General features: G+C 47.6%; 1 protein-coding gene across 1 annotated transcript in view; it reads right to left on the reverse strand.

Moving 5' to 3' along the window:
• Positions 1–9,184: 9,184 nt before the first annotated feature.
• The window catches only part of LOC137361810 (probable G-protein coupled receptor 139), a 100,319-nt gene continuing 94,473 nt past the window's right edge, over positions 9,185–15,030 (reverse strand). The window contains exon 2 of the mRNA XM_068026421.1: positions 9,185–10,083. Coding sequence (XP_067882522.1) covers positions 9,185–10,083 — 899 coding nt within the window. The remainder of the gene's footprint in view (positions 10,084–15,030) is intronic.

The raw sequence follows: 15,030 nt of genomic DNA on the forward strand, positions 1-15,030 counted from the left end.
CAAGAGAACATTCTTGTTTCACTTCTACTGTTCACCTGGTAACACGTCACCGGTGTATTAAACTCTCAGACCCACACAGACTGACGCACACTCAAAGAGACGCTCACAGACACACAGATATTCATACACAACGCACTCCTGTCACTCAGACAAATGCACACGGACACGCAGAGTGAGACACGTAGAGAGGCACCTACTCAAAGACACACCAACACACATACACAGACACACACACACACACATAGTGCGAGAGAGAGACACACACAGAAACACACGCAGAGACACACAAACAGACGCACATACAGGCTGGCACACACATACACACAGACACACAGACATAATGGCAGACAGAGAGGCACATTTACACAGAGAGACAGACATACAGACACAGACCATACCCCAGGCAATGAGAGAGACACACTGACAGACAGGCACATACACACACAGACACACAGACACAGACATACAAATTACACCCAGGGACTGAGCCAGACACAGACACAAATAAACACTCTCACATGCACATCACAGCCCAGGCACTGAACCAGAAACACACACACACAATCAGATGCTGACAGTCAGACACACGCAGACATGTACACGCATGACATGAAAGCACTGAGCCAGGATCATATCGGCAGATAAAACCGAAACACACACACACACTCACACTACACCACAGGCACTGAGTTAGACACATGCAGCCACACTGACTCTCATACACCGAGTGGCACAGGAGCAGACACACAGACATGCACATACATCACACCCCAGGCATTGAGACAGACACACACAGATGCACACACATAGAGACATATGCACGCACACGCACACACACTCGTACACACATATCACACATAGAGTGAGACAGAGAGAGAGAGAGAGAGAGAGAAAGAGAGTGGGGAGCGACACACACAAAGACACAGAGAGAGAGAGAGACACACACACATGACGCCCAGAAGCAGCGGCACAGAGAGAGCGAGAGAGAGAGACACACATACACACAGGGACAGGGAGAGAGAGACAAACACACACACACACACACCAGGCCTCAGGCAGGCAATGAGCCAAACACACATGTAGACACACGCACACGCGTACATAGTCACAGACATACAGACAGAGGGACACACACACACACACACACAAACATCAAACCCAAGGCACTGATCCAGTCACATTAAAACACACACACACACCCACATCACACACAGGAAGTGAACCAGACCTCCTCCCCACCCACTGCCCCCGCACACACACACACACACGTACACAAATGCTAACAGATAGAAACAAACAGACACAGACATCAGACCTCGGGCACTGAGACAGACATGCACACACATACACACACTCACACACAAACATCCTCCACAACTGACGCTCAATGACATCAGTGTGCAAATCAACAGGATGCACTGCAGCAACGCACCAATGATCCTCAGACAGCACCTTCCAAACCCGCGACCTCTACCAACTAGAAGGACAAGGGCAGCACATGCATGGGAACACAACCACCTGCAAGTTCCTCTCCAAGTCATACACCATCCTGACTTGGAACTATATCAGCGTTCCCTCACCGTAGCTGGGTCAAAATCATGAAACCCCCTTCCTAACAACACACATGGTGTACCTACCCCAGGGGACTGCATCAGTTCAAGAAGGCAGCTCACCACCACCTTCTCAGGAGCAATTAGGGACGGGTAATAAAGGCTGGCTTGGCCAGCGACTCCCAAATCCCATGAATGAATAATTTCAAAAAAAGAAAGCACACACTCAGGCAATGAGCCAGACACAGGCAGACATATAGACAAACAGAGAGGCACACATACACGGAGACACACACACAGGCAGAGACATACAGACACACGGCACATGCCAAGCAATGGGTCAGACACACATACAGACGAACACACACACACACACATGCTGACAGTCAGACACACGCAGACACAACGGCATGCACACACATTACACCAATTACTGAACCAGAATTATACTGACTGACACACCCACACACACAAACACACACACGCACACACACACACACACACACGTGCACGGACACCGCACCCCAGGCACTGAGTCAGACACATACAGACACACATACACTCTCATACACAGAGTGTTACAGTGTCAGACACACAGATACTCACACATACACACAGGGATAGAGAGAGCGAGAGAAACACGCACACACACAAGCATACACATCACACCCCAGGCACAGAGACGGACACAGACGCGCATACAAACACACACACACACACATCGCACTCAGGCACTGATACAGACAGACATACAGAAACACACACACACACACAAGCTCCCACCATACCTGCGTACTGTGACAGCAGTGTGTACCATCTACAAGATGCGCTGCAGCAATGCACCAATGCTCCGGAGACAGCACCTTCCAAACCCACAACCTCTGCCAACTAGAAGGACGAGGGCAGCAAATACATGGGAACGCCACAACCTACAAATTCTCCTCCAAGTCACACACCATCCTGACTTGGAACTATATCGCCGTTCCCTCACTGTCACTAGGTCAAAATCCTGGAACTCCCTTCCTAACAGCACTATGGGTGTACCTACCCCACATGGACTATGGTGGTTCAAGAAGGCAGCTCACCACCACCTTCTCAAGGGTAATTATGGATGGGCAATAAATGCTGGCTTGGCATGCGACGCCCACATTGCATGAAAGAATAGTAATAAAAAAGAAAGCACACACTCAGGCAATGAGCCCGATATAGACAGACAGAGAGACACATATACACACAGACACAGACACAGACACAGACACACATACACATAGACACAGACATACAGATGGAGTGGAAGACAACACAGCACCTGCGTTCCACAGTACTCAGTGTTGGGTGCCTTGCTGTTTCTGGTATACTTTAATGATTTGGACTTATATGTGGGAGGCATGATTGGGAAATTTGCTGATGACGCAAAAACTTTGCTCGTGCAGTTGATAGTGAAGAGAATATCCATAGACTCCAGAAAGGTATCAGTGGTTTGGTTGAATGGGCGGAAATGTGGCAACTGGAATTCAATCGAGAGAAGTGTGGAGCATTGCATTTGGGAAGGGCAGATAAAGCGAGGGAGGAAACAGTAAACGAGAAGATATTGAGAGGGGTAAAAGAAGTGAGAGACATTGAACTGCATATCTGCAAGTCCCTGAAGGTGGCAGGACAGGTAGCATATAAAGAACAAAAGAACAAAGAACAGTACAGCACAGGAACAGGCCATTCGGACCTCCAAGCCTGCGCCGATCTTGATGCCTGCCTAAACTAACACCTTCTGCACTTACGGGGCCCATATCCATCTATTCCCTTCCGATTCATGTATTTGTCAAGATGTCTCTTAAACGTCGCTCCCGTATCTGCTTCTACCTCTCCCCTGGCAGCAAGTGCCAGGCACTCACCACCCTCTGTGTAAAAAACTTGCCTCGCACATCCCCTCTAAACTTTGCCCCTCGCACCTTATATATAAGGAATGCTTCCCTTTACTGGCTGAGGTATAGAATACAAACACGGGGATGTAATGCTGGAATTGTATAAAACGCTGGTTAGTCCACAGCTGGAGCATTGCAAGTAACTCCGGTCAGCACAGTACAGGAAGGATATAATCGCTCTGGAGAGAATACAGAGGAGGTTTGCAAGAATGTTGTCAGGGCTCGAAAGTTGCAGCTATGAGGAAAGATTGCATAGGCTCGGGTTGTTTTCCTTTGCACCGAGGAGGCTGAGGGGTGATTTAATTGATGGGTACAGAATTCTGACGGGTCGAGAGAGTAGACAGGAAGGACCTGTTTCCCGAGCAGAGAGGTCGATTACCAGGGGCCACAGATATAAGGTGGCTGTTAGAAGGATTATAGGGGACATCAGGAAAAACTTTTTCACTCAGAGGATGGTGCGTGCCTGGAATTCACTGCCAGGAACGGTGGTGGAGGCAGAAATCCCAATTTGATTTAAGCGTACTGGGAAAGACACCTAAAATGCTGTAACCAGCAAGGCCATGAACCAAGTACTGATTGGGATCAGATTGGGCGGGTAATTTTGTTGGCTGTCTCGGATCTGACAGGATGAATGACCTCAAATAACAAAGAACAGTACAGCACAGCAACAGGCCATTCGGCCCTCCAAGCCTGCGCCGAAAATGATGCCTGTCTAAAGTAAGACCTTCTGCACTTCCGGGGTCCGTATCACTCTATTCCTATTTATGTATTTGTCAAGATGCCTCTTAAACGTCGCGATCATATCTGCTTCCACCACCTCCCACGGCAGCTTGTTCGAGGCACTCACCACCCTCTGTGTTAAAACACTTGCCGCGCACATCCCCTCTGAACTTTGCGCCTCGCACCTTAAACCTATGTCCCCTCGTAACTGACTCCTCCACCATGGGAAAAAGCTTCTGACTATCCACTCTCTCCATGCCACTCATAACTTTGTAAACCTCTATCATGTCGCCCCTCCACCTCCGTCGTTCCAGTGAAAACAATCCGATTTTATCCAACCTCTCCTCATAGCTAATACCATCCAGACCAGGCAACATCCTGGTAAACCTCTTCCGTACCCTCTCCAAAGCGCCAAATCCTTCTGGTAGTGTGGCGACCAGAATTGCACGCAATAAACCAAGTGTTGCCTATCTACGGTTCTGTGCAGCTGCAGCATGACTTGCATATTTTTCGACTCTATGTCCCGACTGATGAAGGCAAGCATGCCGTATGCCTTCATGACTACCTTATCCACCTGTGTCGCCACTTTCAGTGACCTGTGGACCTGTACGCCCAGATCTCTCTGCCTGTAAATACTCCAAAGGATTCTGCCATTTACTGTATACTTCCCACCTGTATTAGACATTCCGAAATGCATTGCCTCACATTTGTCCGGATTAAACTCCATCTGCCATTTCTCCGCCCAAGTCTCCAACCGATCTATATTCGGCTGTATCCTCTGACAATCCTCATCACTATCCGCAACTCCACTAACCTTTGTGTCATCCACAAACTTACTAATCAGACCAGCTACATTTTCCTCCAAATCATTCATATATACTACAAACAGCAAAGGTCCCAGCACTGATCCCTGTGCAATACCATTAGTCACATCCCTCCATTCAGAAAAGCACCCTTCCACTGCGTCTCTCTGCCTTCTGTGACCAAGCCAGTCCTGTATCCATACCGCCAGCTCACCTCTGAACCGGTGTGACTTCACCTTTTGTACCAGTCTACCATGAGGGACCTTGACAAAGTCTTTACTGAAGTCCGTGTAGACAACATCCACTGCCCTTCCTTCATCAATAATCTTCGTCACTTCCTCAAAAAACTCAATCAAGTTAGTGAGACACGAACTTCACTTCACTAATAAGTGCCGCAGTGGTTAGCACCGCAGCCTCACAGCTCCCTGCCTGTGCGGAGTTTGCAAGTTCTCCCTGTGACAGCGTGGTTATTCGTCGGGTGCTCTGGTTTCCTCACACCGCCAAATACGTGCCGGTTGTAGGTATATTGGCCATTGTAAATTTCCCCTCTTGCAGTTAGGTGGTCGGGAATATGGGATTACTGTAGGGTTAGTATAAATGGTGGTTCTTGGTCGGCACAGACTTGGTGGGCCGAAGGGCCTGTTTCAGTGCTGTATCTCTAAATACATAAAACCTCGCTGCCTCTCGCTAATAAGTTCATTTGTTTCCAAATGGGAGTAAATCCTGTCCCGAAGAATCGTCTCCAATAATTTCCCTACCACTGAAGTAAGGCTCACCGGCCTGCAATTTCCTGGATTAACCTTGGTACCCTTCTTAAACAAAGGAACAACATTGGCTATTCTCCTGTTCTTTGGGACCTCACCTGTAGCCAATCAGGATACAAGGATCTCTGTCAAGGCCCCAGCAATTTCCTCCCTTGCCCCCTTCAGTATTCTGGGGTAGATCCCATCAGGCCCTGGAGACCTATCTATCTTAATGCTTTTCAGCACTCCCAACACCTCTTCCTTTTTGATAACGACATGACCCAGACTATCTACACTCCCCTCCCTAGACTCATCATCCACCAAGTCCTTCTCTTTGACTATAGTGATGCAAAGTACTCATTTAGTCCCTCGCCAATTTCCTCTGGCTCCACGCATAGATTCCCTCCTCTGTCCTTGAGTGGACCAACTCTTTCCCTGGCTACCTTCTTGCTCTTTATATACGTATAAAAAGCTTTGGGATCTCCTTACTCATGTTTGCCAATGACTTTTCATGACTCCTTTTACCCCTCCTGACTCCTTACTTCAGTTCCTTCTTACTTTCTTTATATTCCGCAAGGGCTTTGGCTGTTCCTAGCCTTCTAGCCCTGATGAATGCTTCCTTTTTTTGACTGGTCTCACAATATCTCTCGTTATCCAAGGTTCCCGAAACTTGCCAAACTTATCCTTCTTCCTCAGAGGAACATGCCGGTTCTGGATTCTAATCAACTGACGTTTAAAGGACTCCCTCATGTCAGATGTTGATTTACCCTCAAACAGCAGCCCTCAATCTAAATTCTTCAGTTCCTGCCGAATATTGTTATAATTAGCCTTAGCCCAATTTAGCAGCTTCAGCCGAGGACTACTCTCATCCTTATCCATAAGTACCTTAAAACTTACAGAATTATGGTCACTGTTCCCGAAATGCCCCCCGACTGAAATTTCGACCACCTGACCGGTCTCATTCCGCAGTACCAGGTCCAGTACGGCCGCTTTCCTAGTTGGATTATCTTCATATTGTTTCACGAAGCCCACCTGGATGCTCCTTGCAAATTCTGCACCATCCAAGCCTCTAGCACTACGTGAGTCGCAGTCAATATTGGGGAAGTTCAAATCACCCACCACTACAACCCTGTGGCTTTTACATCTTTCCAAAATCTGTCTACATATCTGCTCATCTATATCCTGCTGGCTATTGGGTGGCCTGTAGTAAACCCCTAACACCGTGACTGCACCCTTTCTATTCCAGAGCTCTACCCATATTGCCTCGCTGTCTGACCCCTCCGAGGTGTCCTCCCGCAGTACAGCTGTGATATACTCCTTAACCAGTAATGCAACTCCCCCACCCCTTTTACATCCCCCTCTATCTCGCGTGAAGCTTCTGAATCCCGGTACATTTTGCTGCCAATCCTGTCCTTCCCTCAATCACTTCTCCGTAATAGCAATAACATCATAGTTCCAATTATTAATCCAAGCTCTATATTCATCTACCTACCTGTTATTCTTCTCGCATTGAAACAAATGCACTTCAGACCCCCAGTCCCGCTGTGCTCAGCAACATCTCCCTGCCTGTTCTTCCTCTTAGTCTAACTAGCCTTATATACTAGTTCCCCCTCAGTAATTTCACCTGCTGACCTACTGCTCTGGTTCCCACCCCCCTGCCACACTAGTTTAAACCCTCCCGAGTGACGCTAGCAAACCTTGCAGCCAGGATATTTGTGCGAGTCCAGTTTAGATGCAACCCGTCTTTCTTGTCCTGGTCCCACCTGTCCCGGAAGAGATCACAATGGTCCAGATATCTGAAACCCTCCCTCCTACACCAGCTGTTCAGCCACGCGCTTAGCTGCACTATCTTCCTATTTCTAGCTTCACTGGCACGTGGCACAGGGAGTCATCCAGAGATTGCAACCCAAGTGGTCCTGTTTGTTAACTTTCTACCTAACTCCCTGATCTCCCGCTGCATGACCTCCTCACTCTTCCTGCCTATGTCGTTAGTACCAATGTGCACCATGACCTCTGCCCTTCATCCTCCCCCTTCAGAATGCCTCCTGTCCGTTCAGAGACATCCTTGACCCTGGCACCCGGGAGGCAACATACCATCCTGGAGTCTCTTTCACGTCCACAGAAGCGCCTATCTGTGCCCATGACTGCAGAGTCCCCTATAACTATTGCTCGTCTGCGCTTTGCCCCACCCTGCTGAACAACAGTGCCAGCCGTGGTACCACTGATTGGCTGCTGCAGTTTTTTTCCCCGATAGGTCATCCCCACCAACAGTATCCAAAACGGTATACTTGTTAGAGAGGGGGATAGCCACAGGGGATTCTTGCACTGACAGCCTGACCCTTCTAGCGGTCACCCATCTATCTGCCTGCACCTTGGGTGTAACCGCGTCTCCAAAACTCCTGTTATGATGCTTTCTGCCACCTACATGCTCCTAAGTGCATCCAATTGCTGCTCCAACCGATCCATGCGGTCTGTGAGGAGCTGCAACTGGCTACACTTCCTGCAGATGTAGTCATGGACCTCCCACATCTCACAGGTGAAGCAGTTAACCCCTCTAACTGACATTTCTAACACTAATTAATAAATTAGAATAAATACTCAAATACTTATTATTTGTGCCATCACTTTTCTATGGTTCCAAGTAGTGCTGCCATTTTAAGTGATATGCATTGTGGCCATTTTAAACGATATACGCTGTGGCCATTTTAAGTGATATGCGCTGGGGCCATTTTAACTGACATGCTCTGTGGTCATTTTAATTTTTTTGCACTAGGGCCTGTTTAAAATGGGAGCAATCCATGGCGATCATTTTCAGGGTTTTGTGTGTCCACGGCAGCGAATGCCTGAGATGCAACGGGGAATAAAGGAGTATAAATGTTCACAACGGTTAATAAAGAAATATCAATGGTTATAAAGGATTATAAACAGTCATAAAGGATTATGAAGAGTTTTACACAATAATAGAGTATTATAAAGTTTTATAAAGTTTGATCAAGAATTACAAAGGATTATAAACAATTACAAAAAATCACTGAGAATCTTAAAGTGTTATAAAGGATACTAAAGGGTTATAAATGATTAAAAGGGATTAGAAATGTTCATAATGCTTGAAGGGTTCTGAAGATTTGTAAAGGATTATAAATGTTTACAAATGATGATAAAGAGTCATAAAGAATTCTTAACATTATAAATGATTAGACAGAACAGGCCCCGCCCCCACTCCCCGTCACCATGGTACTGAGGCCCCGCCACCACTCCTCTGTCACCATGGGAAACAGGCTGGGAGACAGGCTCCGCCCCCTCGTCCATCACACTGGGAAACAGGCCCCGCCCCCACCCCTCCGTAACCATGGTAATGAGGTTCCACCTCCACTCCTCCGTCACCCTGTCTCTATCGTGACAGACCCCGCACCTCCTGCTGAAAATTGTCAATGATTCAGTTCTTCTCATCAATGAATGAATTTAACAATTGCAGTAAAGGGATATTTCAGAACCTTCTTCAACTGTTCTCTGAACTGAGTCTGGGTCACGGCGTAAATTGCTGTGTTTGTGCAGCAACTCAGGAGCTGCAGCATGAAGCCCACTTCCACCAGAAACTGTGGTAGCTCAACAGATACAGACACCAGCCAATATATCCGGTACCATATCGAATACACCATTAACACTGCCCACAACAGGATGAAATTCCCCGAGATAACGAGCAGTAAAATGATGGATTTCCTTCGACTCTCCATCTCTGGGTCTCTGTGACTCTCCCCACTGCTGTGAGCTCGGAGTCTCCTGCGTCCTCTGCTGCTCACTAAAATGTGCCTGACGGTGAGAGCGTTGAGCAGCAGAATAACTGCAAATGGGAGCCCCGGGGTTAGAATGTTGTGGAGGAGCTCGATTGTTCCCCAGACACGAGAGAATCGAACATCCCTTCTTACCACACAAAACCAGGGGAAGTTCATCAGCCAATACAAACCTGTGAACATAAAGTACCAGAAGATGTTCTTTAAACAGCTCAGCACCGTCACTGTTCCCAGAACTACAGCCACCATTTTCTCGCTGCAATATTTAGTTTTCAGCTTTTGGCAACAAATGGCCACAAATCGATCAAAAGTGAAAGTGACGGTGAACCAAACAGAACAATCTGTTACTGCGTAAAGCAGGACAGCGTGTATATTGCATAGAGGGATGTAATAGATGAAGTGAAACTGTTCATAATAAACAATGGGAATGTGCCTCAATATCAGGTCGACGATAATGACCAGTAGATCCGCCGCTGACATGGCCACCAGGTAGCGAGTGACACATTTGGAGAGACCGCACTTTCCCCGAGACAGGATCCCAATCGTCAGCAAGTTAACTGGAGGAAAGGAAATAAGCAGGGAAATTAGACATCAGGCTGGAGCAAATGTACCAGTTTGATTGTGGATTTATTGAGATTTATAAATGTATTCCGGTATCCAGTGATGTATTGATATGATTGGACCTGAAAGAACAAATGAGAAATTCTGTAATACGGTGAAAGGCAGGGGAGATTAAATAACAAAAGGATGATATTCAAATCGTTAAACTGAATGTTGATCATAATCCTCCCGCTCCCTCCTTTCCCCATCTGGTTTAAAGCTGTTCCATTGTTAATCTCTCCCAGTTCTGATGAAGGGTCACCGACCTAAAACACTGACACTGTTTCTCTCTCCACATATGCTGCCAGACCTGCTAAATATTTCCAGGATTTTCTATTTATATTTCAGGTTGCCAGCATCTGCAGCACTTTTCTCTTGTATGGAAGGTTTAATATTGGACTGACTGAGAGATTATGTCTCAATGCATGTGTTGTGATCTGCCTCTGTGCCTGCTGTGTAACTTGTGTGTGTGTGTGCGCGGGTGTGTGTGTACATCTGGCTCAGTGCTGGGGTGGAACCTGCGTGTGTGTGTGTTGTCTGTATGTCTGTTTCAGTGTCACCCCAGCGCCTGTGGTGTGATCTGTGTGTCTATGTGTGTGTTTGTGGATGTGGCTGTATGTCTGTCTGTGTGTCTGTGTCTGACTCAGTGCCTGGCATGTAAAGTTTTTGTGTGTGTGTATGTGTGTGTGAGTGTGTGTGTCTGTCTGTCTGTACCAGTGCCTGTGGTGATGGTGGTGGTTGTGTGTGTGTGTGTGTGTGTCTGTCTGTCTGTCTGTTTGCATCTGGGTCAGTGCCTGTCGTGTAAAGAGTGTGTGAGCATGTGTTTGGCTGTCTGACTCAGTGCCTGGGCTGTGATGTCTGTGTGAGAATGAGTGCACGTGTGTGTGCATCTGTATGCGTGCGCGCGCGCGCGTGTGTGTGTGTGTGTGTGTGTGTGTGTGTGTGTGTGTGCATATGACATGCGAGTGCGAATGTCTGAGTGTGTGTATGAAGGTGTGTATGTGTATCTGGTTCAGTGCCTGGGGTATAATGTGATGTGTATTTATGTCTATGTATGTGTGTGTGTCTGGCTCAGTGGCTGGGGTGTGATATGTGTGTGCGTGTGTGCCTGTGCGTGTGTGTGTGTGTGTGTGTGTGTGTGTGCGCGCACTGGAGAGTTGGGCAGAGAAATGGCAGATGGAGTTCAATCAGGGCACATGCGAGGTGATGCATTTTGGAAGATCCAATTCAAGAGTGAACTATACAGTAAATGGAAAAGTCCTGGGGAAAATTAATGTCCAGAGAGATTTGGGTATTCAGGTCCATTGTTCCCTGAAGGTGGCAACGCAGGTCAAGAGAGTGGTCAAGAAGGCATACGGCATGCTTTCCTTCATCGGACGGGGTATTGAGTACAAGAGTTGGCAGGTCATGTTCCAGTTGTATAGGACTTTGGTTCGGCCACATTTGGGATATTGCGTGCAGTTCTGGTCGCCACATTACCAAAAGGATGTGGATGCTTTGGAGAGGGTGCAGAGGAGGTTCACCAGGATGTTGCCTGGTATGGAGGGCGCTAGCTATGAAAAGAGGTTGAGTAGATTAGGATTATTTTCATTAGAAAGACGGAGGTTGAGGGGGGACCTGATTGAGGTGTCCAAAATCATGAGAGGTATAGACAGGATGGATAGCAAGAAGATTTTTCCCAGTGTGGGGGATTCAATTACAAGGGGACACGAGTTCAAAGTGAAAGGGGAAAAGTTTAGGGGGGATATCCGTGGAAAGTTCTTTATGCAGAGGGTGGTGGGTGCATGGAACGCATTACCAGCGGAGGTGGTAGACGCGGGCACGATAGCGTCTTTTAAGATGTATCTAGATAGATACATGAATGGGCAGGAAGTAAAGAAATGCAGATACTTAGGGCGGCACAGTGGCGCAGTGGTTAGCACCGCAGCCTCACAGCTCCAGGGACCCGGGTACTGCCTGTGTGGAGTTTGCAAGTTCTCCCTGTGTCTGCGTGGGTTTTCTCCGGGTGCTCCGTTTTCCTCCCACAAGCCAAAAGACTTGCAGGTTGATAGGTAAATTGGCCATTATAAATTGTCACTAGTATAGGTAGGTGGTAGGGAAATATAGGGACAGGTGGGGATGTTTGGTAGGAATATGGGATTAGTGTAGGATTAGTATAAATGGGTGGTTGATGTTTGACACAGACTCGGTGGGCCGAAGGGCCTGTTTCAGTGCTGTATCTCTAATCTAATAAAACATCTAAAAATAGGCAACAGGTTTAGATAGAGGATTTGGATCGGAGTAGGCTTGGAGGGCCGAAGGGCCTGTTCCTGTGCTGTACTTTTCTTTGTTCTTTGTGTATGTGTGTTTGTGTGTCTGTTTTGGTCTGTTCGAGTCAGGGCTTGGGTTGTGCTGTATGTCTGAGTGTTTTATGTCTCAGGGTCTGAGTTGTGCATTGCGTGTGTGCGTGTGTGTGTGTTTGTGCATTTGGGTGTGTCAGGGCCTGGTTTGTTCTGTGTGTCAACGTGTTGTATGTCTCAGGGCCTGGGATATGCTCTGTTTGAGTGTCTCAGCACTTATGCTGTGCATTGTGTGTGTTTGTGTATATACATGTGCGTGTGTGCATCTGTCTGTCTCAAGGCTTGGGCTGTGCTGTGTGTGTCTCATCGATTCTGTGGTGCTGTGCGTGGGTGCGCTTGTATCTATGTTTAATGAGTGTGTGTGTGTGTGTGCGCGCACGCGCGGGCATGTTTCAGTGCCTGGGATGTGCTTTGTGCCTCCGTGTGTGCACTTACATGTGTTGGTCACTGCCTGGCACCTGTGGTGCTGTGCGTGGGTGTGCTTGAATCTGTGTTTAATGTGGATGCGTGTGTATGTGTATGTATGTGTGTCTGTGAGTGTGTGTGTGTACCTCAGTGTTTGTGTTGTGTTGTGTTGTGTATGTTTCAGTGACTGGGCTGTGCTATGTGTGTGTTAGTCTCAGTGCCTGTGTCGTGCTGCGTGTGTCTGTGTGTGTGTGTCTGTGTGAGTATGTATGTGTGCATGAATATGTGGTTGTCGATGTGTGTGTGTGTGGGTGTGAGTGTGTGTGTGGGTGTGAGTGTGTGTGTGGGTGAGCGTGTGGATATTTGTTCTCTCTGAATGTGGGTCTGTACGTGTGTCTCAAGGCCTGTGTTATGCTGAGTGTATCTGTGCGTGTGGGGGGAGATTTCAGGGGAGGGCGGGGATATGTCAGTGACTGGGTTGTGCTGTGTGTGTGTGAGTGCTTGCGTGTGTGTTTGTGTCCGTGCTTGTCTTGTGCTGTGTGTGTGTCTCAGGGACTGGGCAGTGCTCGGTGTGTGTGCGTGCGTGCGTGTGCTTGTGGATGTGAGTATGTGTGTTTGGGCGTGTGTATGTGTGTGTGAATACGTGTGTCTATGTGTGTTTGTGGTAGTGTGTATGTGTGTGCATGTGTGTGTGCGTGTGTGTGTGTCTCAGGATCAGCGAATCCTAAAACGTTTGCAGCACAGAATGAGACCGCTTGTCCCATCGTGTCTGTGCTGGCCATAAAAACGATCCATCCATTCTAATCCCACCTTCCAGCGTCTTGAGGTGTATATCCAGACTCCTTTTGAATGAGTTGAGGGTTGTGGCTCAACTATCCTTTCAGGCAAAGTGTTCCAGACCATCATCACCCATTGGGTGAAAATATGTTTTGTTATCGCCCCTCTAATTGTTTAACCAATTATTTTAAGCTATGCCCCCTCGTCACTGACCTCTCTGCAAAGATGAATAGACCCTTCACCTCCACTCTATTCAAGCCGCCACACTATTTTGTACATTTCAATCAGATCTCCCTCAGCCTTCTCTTTTCCAAGGACAACAACCCCAGCCTATCCAATCTTTCTTGAGAGCTGAATTCTTCCAATCGTGGCAACATTCTCGTAAATTTCCTTTGTATCCTCTCCAGTGCAATCGCTTTCTTTCAGTAGTGATGTTACCAGAAATGCACATATTATTCAAGTTGTGGCTTAACCAATGACTTATACAGTTCCAGCATAACTTTCCTGCTGTTGCATTCCATACCTAGGCTCATAAAGGAAATTATTCCATATGCCTTCTTAACCATCTTGTCGACCTGTCTTGCTACTTGCAAGCCCTTGTTGCCACGCACTCCAAGGTCTCTTGCTTCATTTACCGCTTACAATATTAAGATATCCCTTTGGTTGGTGTGTGTGTGTGTGTGTGTGTATGTGTGTGTGTGTGTGTGTGTGTGTGTGTGTGTGTGAGTGTGTGTGTGTGTGAGTGTGTGCGTGTGAGTGTGTGTGTGTGTGTGTGTGTGTGTGTGTGTGTGTGTGAGTTTTTCTTTGCATCAGCACCTGGGCTGTGCTGTGTGTCTGTGTGTGTGTGTAGGTCTGTGCATGGAGGTTTGTGTGTGCTATGTTTGTTTGTATGTGTGTGCTTCAGGGCCTGAGTTATGTTGTGTGCATTCTCTGAGTTTCAGACCAACGTTGTTCCATGGTGTGTGTGTTTGTGTGTGTGTGTCTGTGTGTGTGTGTGTCTGCGTCTGTGTGTGCATGGGGGTGTGCGCGTTTGTCTATGTGTGTGTGTGTTTCTGTGTCTCAGTGATTCTGCTGTGATTTGGGGGTGTGTGCATCTCAGGGTTTGGGCTGTGCTCTGTGTGTGTGTCTGTGCTTGCCTGTATTTGTATCTGTATTTGTGTGTGGGGATGTTGTGTGTGGGTTTGTCTCGGGGCTGGGTTGTGCTGTGTGTCTGCATGTGTGTCTGTGTGTATCCGTGTGTGCGTGTGTGTGTGCGTGTGTGTGTGTGTGTGTGAGAGAGAGAGAGCGTGTGTGGGTGTGTGTCAGCGTGTGTGTGTGTATGTTTCTGTGCATGCGTTTGTATCAGTGCCTATGTCGATGTGTGCGTGTGTATGTTTGTGTGTC

Source organism: Heterodontus francisci, unplaced genomic scaffold, assembly GCF_036365525.1.
Source record: "Heterodontus francisci isolate sHetFra1 unplaced genomic scaffold, sHetFra1.hap1 HAP1_SCAFFOLD_113, whole genome shotgun sequence".
Lineage (NCBI taxonomy): Eukaryota > Metazoa > Chordata > Chondrichthyes > Heterodontiformes > Heterodontidae > Heterodontus > Heterodontus francisci.